Genomic DNA, 10,743 nt, shown 5'->3' with positions numbered 1-10,743 from the left:
ACACAGTGTTTCAAGTCAAACATCACATAAAAAAATTTGAAAATATGAGACGTACGTGGTGGAGTATTGGAGAGACTATTGTGATGAAATACTGGTTCGAGTGATAATTTCTAAGAAAAAATAACGATTTTGAAGGAATGATAAATGCAAATTTGAACAGAACTTTTTGCTTTTGGGTGATTTAATGGTTGTTTTTACGGATAACCTGTCTCAGAAAGGTAATCCGTCAAAATAAGCAAAAATACACGGATTTTGCCAGACGGATGTAAGACAGATCAATTCACCCAGAAGGAAAACTGTCCAGTTTTCACATTAAGACGGATTATCGGTCTGACGCGAATTATCCGATGGATAACCCGTCTGAGAGAAATAATTCGATGTTGTCTCTTGAGTGTAAAAACGGCCAATTAAAGTTAAATCTTCGTTTGTTTCTGTTCAGTTGGACAGAGCTGCAGCTATCAGAAGTCTCATGTCAGGCGATCACAGAAGACAGAGTATAACCGCCAGCAAAAAGCGCCGCCCGTCATTGCACTTGGAAAGAGGGGGAACTATAAGGAGAGAGTCTAAATTGCCGCTTCTCGACACGGGAGAGCGGTTGCTTGGAAGAAAGAGAGAGGACAGCATCAGTGAGGGTGTGACAGATCAGAAGGATGGAGACACTAGCGTGACAGACCACTGTGACACAACCGAGACCACGGAACAAGGACCGCCAACAGCTCGCGTAAATTCTTTTTTCCCAGCAGATCAACCAACTGGAGGTGGTGTCCACGAATCAGCTGCAGACAAGCAAGCAAGAGGGGGGACTATAAGAAGAGAGTCTAAATTGCCACTTCTCGACACGGGAGAGCGGTTGCTTGGAAGAAAGAGAGAGGACAGCATCAGTGAGGGTGTGACAGATCAGAAGGATGGAGACACTAGCGTGACAGACCACTGTGACACAACCAAGACCACGGAACAAGGACCGCCAACAGCTCGCGTAAATACTTTTTTCCCAGCAGATCAACCAACTGGAGGTGGTGTCCACGAATCAGCTGCAGACAAGCAGGGGATGTCTGAGGCAATGACAGGGGCTGTAAGGCGAATGAGTGAGGTTCCTCTGGAGGCAAGCGAGGTATTTGATTCAGCGTTAATCAAGAGAATCAAGTGGTCTACATTAAATAACTTTGTTCACTCGCTCCAGTCCCACAAGGGAGGGGGCTGCTCGCACGTGGTGCACGAGGTCAAGAATATCGCCGAGGATTACGGGGGGATTCCGTCAGAGGATCAAGTGAAGGAGCAAATCAAAGTTATGGCGCAACACGTCATTGATAGTGAGTAAATTTTGCCATTTCAATTTTGTAAAGCCTATCAAAACATAATAAGCATTCACCGTTAGTTCACCGTATAGAATTAAACCTTTTTACAGCAAACAGCACACGTTTACCATCCTCTGTTTCGATTGCGGACTGTGCTTTCAGTGATGTTCCTGTCTGTTAACAACAACAAATTTCCAAAGGAGTTAAAAAGTGTGATGTTAAACTTCGTGATCTGTTTTAAAAGCGTCAGATATTTAGAAAACCTCCCGGGGGGTTACTTGGGTTAATTTTTGCTGGGTATGTGCCCCTAGCCTCTCAGAGTCCCTACCCCATTAGAGTCTATTCTGTGGCCAATTATAGACCCCATCTTAGTCACTTTTGGGCAAATATGTAATTTTCTCGATCCCAAATAAGTCACTGTCTATTTATGTATCTACCCTATATTGAATGAAGAACACTTTACCTTTCTCCTACAGTAAAAATATTCTGGTACGTTTGCTAACCGTAAATATAAAGAACTGTCTTAGAACTGTCTTACCCAAAAATCAGAAAATGTACGACTTCATTCTAGCAACTCTATTGAAAATGTAACCCCATTATAGTCAATCTGGTGGTGAAAATGTGACCCCATCCAGCGGCACATGCCCATTAGCCTCTTATAGGGAAATACCCCCCCACCCCCCACCCCGGAAAAATCTATGTTCTTAACTGAAGCCTTCCGCCACTGATGATCATATAGGTAACACAGACCCCAACTAGAACAGACGATCGCTTTACTCCCGGGCCCTAACGAATAAACTAGGTAATTTAACAGTAGGTTAGACACATCAGGCACCAATTGCAATCTTCAGTAAAAATTTGTTTAGGAGTGAACAGGGTGATGAACTGGTCTGACCTGAATTTGAGTTCGGCCCTTGCAAGAGAATCCAGATTCCTGGAGTCCGGGAAATTTGTGCTCGTGAAATCTGGAATCCTGAGCTTTGGAATCCGGAATACAGCTCAAGGAACCCAGAATCCCACAAACGATTGACCGACAAAAAATCCAGAATTCAGTTCCTTAATCCGGAAACCACAGCATGGAATCCAGAATCCAAGTCTGTCTTGGATTCCGTTACATGGGGCAATTTAGTTCAAAGATAATTCAAAGACACGAGCACTTGGTGTTGCTTTACATTTCTGTTTTTTCTTTTCAGCTATACAATCCACAGCTCAGGTACTGCGTTTTCAGCTGCAAGACGAGGTATTGTCAAATTATGTACTACATTTATATTTTAGCTCAAAACGGTCTCAAAGCTCATTCCAGCTAGGAAGGAAATATTTTATATGATATCTGTCATTTATTTTTGTGCATTCTTCTCTGAATCCCGCATGTCCTAACTGAAAACATTACTTTGTTTTATTTTACTTGCTTTTCAGCTAAATCGGTATGAGAAATACTACAGGCTATGGAACGATGTTAGAGAGGTATGACTAAAAAGTTAAAATGCAAACTTTCGTAATGTTTCAGGGCCTTGCTGATGTCTTCAGTATCAGCGCAGGTCGCTTTTTTCTTTCTGTTGTTTGTCTTAAACCACTTCTCGGTCCTTCCCGTCTCCGTCCGCTGTAACTGACACCTACAGTCTTTTCTTTTCTTTCTTTCTCTCTTTTTTTTAAATTTCCACCGCTGGCTTTTTGCGCCGCTTGATGTGTCCGTAGAACTCTTCAGAAATTGTTTGATAATCGATAAATGCAATTTGTCAGCCAATTCTGCTTAATTTCCAGTTTTTCCCTAATCGATACATCCGGGTATGGTTGAGAAAATTTCTTACCCCTTTTCAACTTCAGCCTTAAAGCTCCGGGTCGAAAAAAGTTCCGTCCGGTCGTCCGAGAAAAGTAGATTTTCTAGTCCTTGCCGGGCAAGTAATTTTTAAAGCTTACTTGCCCCTCGGCAAGTCACACTCTAACAAAATCGTTAACTGAGACAAGCAAAAAGGGGTATCGGAAAAGAAAAATGTGGAAGCTCCTTACCAAAAGGACAAGCCTACATTCAAGTTTTTTTCGAGACCTGAAGTTACCTGTGAAAATTGATGACGTCAGAAGTGGTACAAGAGACATGGTTCCCCTCGTTCCCAGGCTTCTCTCTCTTCCTCCCTCGAGAAAGGAGGAAGAGAGGGAACCCTGGGAACGAGGTTGTCCACATGGGAGCGCGAGGTGTGAACCAATTCGCACGTTTGCACCTTCCCTTGTACTACAAAATATTTACGCTATTATAACAAAATCATATAAAAAATCTTTCAGAGCCAGCAGGCCACTCTTCACCTTCATGAACCGGAAAGAAAAGATGACGTGCCCGTAGTTGGAAGGAAGGTAATATTCCGAAAGAAGTCGGTATCTACTTAAACACCCCGACACACTCTGGAACAACCCCGAACAGGACGAATAATAAAAATAAAAAAAAGACAAACAGAAACCTGAACTCTAATCTGTAGGCCTGCGTGACAGGAGTCGAAAGAGAAGGGTGGGGAAAGAGAAAGGGAGATCGGTTTTCTCTCTTTCCCCTCCCTTAGGCTCTAATCTATAAAATATCAAATGTTATTTTCATTTGCTGTCTTATTTTTAGGTTTCAGGGGAGTTCCGTGTTCCTGGTTTTAGCACATGCAAAAGACGTTTTCGCCCTCTAAAACAAGCCTTGATTCTTTGCTAGTTCCATTTCCCTGTATACTCTCCTCTTTATTTGATCATTTTTATTTTTGAATAGTTTAGGAGGAAATTGAATGACTATTTTTTTGTTTCTTTTTTCAGGTGCTTTCAACGGTTGACGAAAGGTATTGAAAAAACTGCCATTGATATAGTAGTATCTCCTTTTGTAACGGTTCCACTGACCGTAAGAAAAGGACACTGCTCATTCTCCTACCCGTACTCTAAAAAAGACAGTGATGCCTGCGGAGATTTCCACTGTCGCGTGATTTTCACGTGAGTACGCGGGTAAAATCTACTTGCGTAAATAATTAGAGGCGATGTATGAAAGGCCACCCGTAAACGTAATAGTTAAGCGAGATTAAATTTTTACGTTTACTTGCGAGCTTACAAATATTGCCTCTTTTTTATTTACGCGCCTAAAATTTACGTAAGTACCCACGTAAAGATTACTTAACAGTGGAAATCTACCGTTAGAAGCTTTACCACTTTTCTTACGATTCGTATTCACATTCTAAGCGTCCGTACCCTTGTTAGACTACGAGTAGTCCCCCATTTTTCCTCAGGGATAGTAGAGCGAGCGAAACGCGAACGAGCGTGAAAATCACCCCACGCGAGAAAAGGCGACACGCGGCGGGGAGAGAGTGCCTTTTCTCGCGTGAGGTGATTTTCACGCGCGCTCGCGTTTCGCTCGCTCTACTATCCCTGAGGAAAAATAGGGGACTACTCGTAGTCTATACCCTTGTTCACAAGCTTTGCTTTTCACTTCAGGGACAATGATGCTATCACAACCGAGGTAAGGTTAACGTTAATGTTGGTAGTAATAAAATCACCACCGTCACAGTTGAAGCGCGCCGGCTTAGAATACGATCAAAAACAAGAAAACCAGTCACGCTCTTTGAGGTGCATTTATTGTCTTTTAAGATATTAGACAGGCCAATCTGTCCATTAAACCACATCCACACGAAGAAGTTGTAAGCCTTCCTCTGTGTTTACGTGAAACAGACCGTATTTACCATTGAGTAAATAACAATATAAGATATTAACAATCGAAAATAAATACGACATTGGCGCAGTTACACAACTTATATGACTTATATGCGTCACGAATAGGGATTTGATGGATAATGACCTTAAATAAAACCTGGCTCCAACGCATACGTTCACCTTTTTCACAGTCTTCCCTCCATCCCCTCCGCCCCCCGCCCCCCTCCCCCCCCCCCCCCCCGCCCGTGACGATTAGACTATAAACAGTATAAGAAACTTCATTGCTTCTGGTTGTACTCTATGTGTTAGAGAAATGATTAATGATTTATTCCCGCTTCTAAAGGACTCCGCTCTATTCCCACCCATAACCCCTCAAGTGTCAGCCTTTCAGCAAGGGGGACGGAAGTCCGTATCCACTGCAGGACTGCCCCAGGGAGGGATGATGATTATCCAGGGAGCAGGGTCCAAACACACAGAGACAATTCCACTATCAACTTCACAAAGTAAGATGAAGAAGCGAGGAAAGGTGAAAAACTACTCAAGACGAGAGCTGCTTCTCAAGCAGAAGGCAATTATGGATAAGATGCTGCACGTGGATGCTAGGATAGAAAACTTGCAGAATGAATTCAGTGGAATGGAGCCCGAGAGAAAACACATTGGTACAGTAGGTGGTGGAAAGTAAGTAAAACACTTGAAAAGTAAACATCCAGCAATTTTCTTGTCACCCTTGACAAGAGCTGAAACACGTTATGGCCTCCGGAATGAAATGGAGGTTTTGCCGTGCATAGGTTTTCTATGAAAAGGTCTCCAGAAAACCCAAGGGAAAAAGCATGGATGTCATATAGGGCGGGGGGATTTTCCCTCGGGGTTATGAACAGGATCCCCAGCTACTTTCACAGAACACAAAAAGGAAAAAGAAACAAAATGACTTCCTCGCTGTTCAATTCCCCAAGCACTGATTGCATTACCATATACCTTACCGGTATTTAATTTTGCGATTTTGGCGAGAGAGTATTTTTGGCGTGGTTTTATTTCCGCGATTTCAACACGCAAATATGAGAAAAGGGCATTAAATTTCGCAATTTACGCATTCTCAACTTCATTTAATTTTTTTAAAAAAAAAGTCTGAAAGATTTCAAATTTCTTGTTGAACTGGAAAAGCGATGTGTGAAAGCTATACAAATTAACATTATTTTACTTACTGAAGATACAAAACAAAGCTTACCAGTATAACCAATTAGCAAGTTATATTGTCGATACATATCCTGTATATGTTGCTGCTATCTCAAGTTAATATATTTTTTCTGTGATTTTAATTTTCCATATGAGTATTTAATTTCTCGTGCTTAAAATTCGCGGGTCTTTATTTTCGCGATTTTTTTTGCAATCGCGAAAAACGCGAAATTAAGTACTAATTGAGCGTTTTCACTCACGTGACCAGCTCTATGCAAATTTATGGGAACAAAAAGAAGTGTTTACATAAGAAAAGAGTTCAACTCCTACAGGATTGGTTTGGAAAACTAACATGGCCGCCGTCTTATTGTTTTGGAATACCAATATGTCAATACGTCATGTGAAAACGCTCTATAAGGTACCTGGAAACTTGAAATCTTAGGCTCCAGAGTGAAGTGTCCACATCATAGCATACTTGTCCAATACTCCGACAAATTTATGCATGGCTTTGTTTAATTTCTCATTGTTTTGCTTCGTTCTTTATTGTTATGCTTTTGTTCAGTATTGTAATGTGAACACAATACAATACAATGCCAATTATAAATTTGTCGGAGTGTTGGACAACCCCCCATCACAGAATTGTTAAAGGAAAGTTGCGTAAATTGTCCAAGAAAATAGTCGCAAAATTTTTGGTTTTGGCTCCCGACCTTACTTATCTCAGCTTTACACTTTGGGCATCCGTGTCTCAGAAGTAACAAAGAATTAAAAGGGGTACAAGGTTAAATAGTCCTTTTGTAGGGAGTCACTAAAAGTGAAACAAAATCGCAATTTTCATTTTCATCACTGTTCTCTTTCCCAAAGCCAACACAACAACCAGAACACTAAACCAAACCAAGCTGTCTATCAGCATGGAGTTCCATCAACAAGATCTCAAGATTTTTACTTTCCTCTAACAACACACTCTGTAGCACTTCCAACCCTGCCTCAAGGATTACAGGTACAAGGAGTTATGGATAACCAACCTGGCAAACAGGAGACAGAGAAAGAGCAAGGAACCTCTGTAGAGCATGTCAAGGAAGATGAAATCAATGAGGAACCACTGCAGTTACCAGTGAGTAGAAAGTGAGGGTGCAGGGGTGGATCTAGGGGAAGGGTGCAGGGGGTGCGCACTCCCCCCCCCCCCCCCGAGATGACCTGCAGTTTTCTAATAGGCCACTTGCGCTAAGAGGTCACGTGACCAATGCTTCCTTTAAACAATGAGTTGGAATCTTGCTGATGCCAAACATTGTTGGAGCACTAAAAAATTATCTTACACCCGAAATTTGAGAGGAAACGCATTTAAGGGAGATATTTTATGGCAGTTTGATTTTTCAGGAAAGTAGTATGATTTGTATTGGCCGCCATGTTGGAGGGCATGCTTTTGCCCTCCAACATGGCGGCCAAAACTACTTCTTGCTTATATATTGTTCAACGTGTCTTAGTTACGCTCAGATGTGCTGTAAACGTTATCACATCATCTTTTCAACATTTTCCTTGAAGTTTAAGTGCAAAATTTGTGTTCAGAGAGAGGTAATTCATAATTTTAAAAATCACATTTTGGTCACGTGACCATTTACAAACTTATTCATTTAAAGAAAATGGTGCGGGTTTGAAAAACCAAATCACCATTATTTTGTTTAAGATATGACCCACTAATCGTTTTTCGAAGGCAAAATCATATAACTTTCATTTTCATAAAAGCAATGTCACATGCCTCTTAGTGCAAATGGCCTATACAGCTGGTATTCTGCAAAAAAAAAAACTATGTGGTTTATTGGTGTTGAAGTAGATCAAGAGACGAGTGCACCCCCTCCAAAAAAAATCCTGGATCCGCCCCTGTGGTAAACCCCAACCAAGGGCCTCACCAGCTTTAATTTTGACTTCTTGTAGGCCTGGCTGACTGCGAGTCGGAATATTTTGAAAAATGCTTGTTCATAATTCATTTGATTGCATGCATGATTAGTACACACTGACTTCACCTAAACTTTGAGCTCTTAAGGCTTAAGCTCAGCCCAACAGCACATAACTTATTACAAGTGGCAGAGTGATCAAACCAATAAATATTTGTCCCAAGCCTACCGGTTCATAGACTGGCAACACCCCTGCAAACTAGTGATGCAAGCATAAGCATAAACATAAGCATAACACAAGGAAAAGCATAAGCACAAGAAGCTTATGTGCTAATGAGGCCGGTCATAATGTGAGCATAAGCGTAAGCACAAGAAGAACGCAAGGTTTTAATATTCTTTTTTTTTTGCTATTCTTATGTTAAGGCTGTCCTCACTTACACATAGTCTTCTTTAAGGTTGCTACAGCCAGAGGTTTCTGAAATTCCCTGACTTTTTCCTGACAAAATTACCCAGGAGCGGGGTACTTGGGTTAATTTTGCTGGGTATGTGCCGCTGGCCTCTCAGAGCCCCTACCCCATTATAGTCTGTTCTGTGGCCAATAATATTATTATAGACCCCATCTTAGTCACTTTTGGGCATGATTTAATATTTGCGATACCAACTTAGTCAATTTCTATTTATGAATGTTTGTGTGGGAGGCTAACTTTATATTGAATAAAGAACACTTTACTTTTCACCTACAGTACAAACATTCATGTACGTTTGCTAATCGTAAATATGAAGAACTGTCTTACCCCCACGATTCAGCCGCCACTGTTTTGGTTTTCAAAGCCAGCGCTTTCCGCTACTAGTGGGATATAACATATAGCAGAATGCAGCATCGACAATAGACCACTAGTTGGATTTTACTAAAAATTGATAGCTCCTTAACTTAACTTGTCATTCAATTTCAAGAACAATAACCTACCAATCCAACATGATTTATGTGTGTAGAGTGTCTAAAGATTTTTAAATGTTAGAAAACAATAAAAGTACAGGGAAAAGAATAAATATGCATTCTTAAAATTTCACTTTTCCCTTTCTTTCAAAGATTTAAATCTTCCCTCACTCAAAGTGAAACCCCTGACTTTTCCCTGACCTTGAAGACTTTTTTTCCCTGACCCGTGACAACCATGTAATCTTATGCTCATGCTTGCAATGTGAGTGAGGACCAGGCTTAAGAGAATAGTTGTCTACAAAAATAGTCAACACTGAGCTGACTTGAACACTCAATAGTGGTATCTGTTTCAGGGTATGAACAACACCTTCTGGCAGAGAAAAAATTCAATAATTTCACGATTCCCTTCACAAAAGCATTTGAGGAAATCATTATCTGAACAACCAACAAAGCTTCCTATGTTAAACATCAATAATATCCTAAAGGTTGGACAATGAGGATGTAAGAATTGGGCCAAGTAAGAACTGCTCGCTACAAAAGAGCTCTACAGGATCCACGAGATGAGGAAGGATATGCATCACATACTAACTTGTGCCCAGCACACCACAAATGCTAATAACTCTTTCTTCATCACAAATGCAAAGAGTAACCACAGTGACAAAAGGAACCCCCCAAAAGACTAAGTTTGTGTTACAAAAATAAAGATTTCTAAAAATCTCTATAATAAAGATTTGTAAATTTCTTTATGTATAACTGCAAGCGATGCCTGAATGGGCCAAGACCCTGACACCCTAAGTGAGACCAAAATCTGCAATTTAAAACCCTAAGCGAGATGACAAGCATCCCCGTCACTTTCTTGGAGTCCCCCCCCCCCCCCCCCACCCCAGGGCCTTATCCCAGGAGTGGAGAAAATACTGTTGCATGTACAGTGGAACCCTGTTAATGCGACCACTGTTGGGCCATAAAATCCTGGTCGTAATAACGAGGTGGTCACATTAACGGGGTCTTCAAAATAATAAAATGACTCAATGGTTGTTACGTTTGGCTTGAAAGAATATGGCCGTAATAACGAGGTGGTCTTATAAACAGGGTGGTCGTAAGGCGGAGTTCCACTGTATTAACACCGGGTTGATGTCAAACTCCCCGCTATGTCCTCCAATTCAGGGGTCACATTTATTAATTGACGCATGATCAATATATGCTTACCTTGAAGCTTCTTTGATCTACTCCCTGAGACAAAAGCTGCAACTGTACGAGTACAAAGGCATGATTTTTTAGAGAAATAGTGCAAAAAGCTTCTGTTAGCCGCCCTTGGGTTACAAATAAACTAAACCTAAACTAAACAAATCTCTCAAAACATTCTAAATCCTAATACTAATTTTAAGGTCTAACTTGTAAGGTACAGAGCTCAGAAATCAAGTGTAATTCAATCATGGTAAAAACAGAATTTGAACTCAATTCTCGATCGTTTCTAATCATTGCTCTGTAAATTTACAAGTTTACTTTCGAGCAAACTAAAACACACACTACAAACAAAACTTACAAAGACACAAATACACAGACAAAATACAACTACCAAATACCCACTAAACTGTACTACATAAAAAAGACAAAAAAATCGCTAGTCGGTTTTATTTATACATCATCGTGTTTCCAACGAAACTCTCAGATTTGACTAAGAAATTTCATCTCATCAGCCTGTGAAAAGAAAAGAAAAAAAATGAAAATGGAAGAATATATACTGTTTTTGAAAAGAAGAGTTCTCTTCGACACAAACTCACCGCCA

At 40.7% G+C, this 10,743-nt stretch overlaps 1 protein-coding gene across 1 annotated transcript; it reads left to right on the top strand.

Annotated features, from left to right (window-relative positions):
* Positions 1 to 439: 439 nt before the first annotated feature.
* On the top strand, positions 440 to 9,532 carry LOC140950102 (uncharacterized). Its single transcript, XM_073399280.1, has 9 exons — positions 440 to 1,310; positions 2,489 to 2,535; positions 2,712 to 2,759; positions 3,573 to 3,641; positions 4,077 to 4,099; positions 4,743 to 4,767; positions 5,302 to 5,636; positions 6,993 to 7,242; positions 9,311 to 9,532. Exons 1-9 carry the CDS (start codon positions 470 to 472, stop codon positions 9,452 to 9,454), a joined length of 1,782 nt encoding a protein of 593 aa, XP_073255381.1. The 5' UTR covers positions 440 to 469; the 3' UTR covers positions 9,455 to 9,532.
* Positions 9,533 to 10,743: the final 1,211 nt, after the last annotated feature.

The sequence above is a fragment of the Porites lutea genome, chromosome 10 (genome assembly GCF_958299795.1).
Source record: "Porites lutea chromosome 10, jaPorLute2.1, whole genome shotgun sequence".
NCBI classification, from domain to species: domain Eukaryota; kingdom Metazoa; phylum Cnidaria; class Anthozoa; order Scleractinia; family Poritidae; genus Porites; species Porites lutea.
Note: the sequence above shows the minus strand (reverse complement) of the source record. Positions and strands in the feature narration are given on the sequence as shown.

Bases quoted from the DNA above. Each gene is read 5' to 3' on its own strand.
- LOC140950102 (XM_073399280.1), top strand. From the start codon at position 470: ATGTCAGGCGATCACAGAAGACAGAGTATAACCGCCAGCAAAAAGCGC. The intron at 1,311-2,488 runs GTGAGTAAATTT...TTTTCTTTTCAG, and splicing joins GGCGCAACACGTCATTGATA to CTATACAATCCACAGCTCAG. The intron at 3,642-4,076 runs GTAATATTCCGA...TTCTTTTTTCAG, and splicing joins TGCCCGTAGTTGGAAGGAAG to GTGCTTTCAACGGTTGACGA.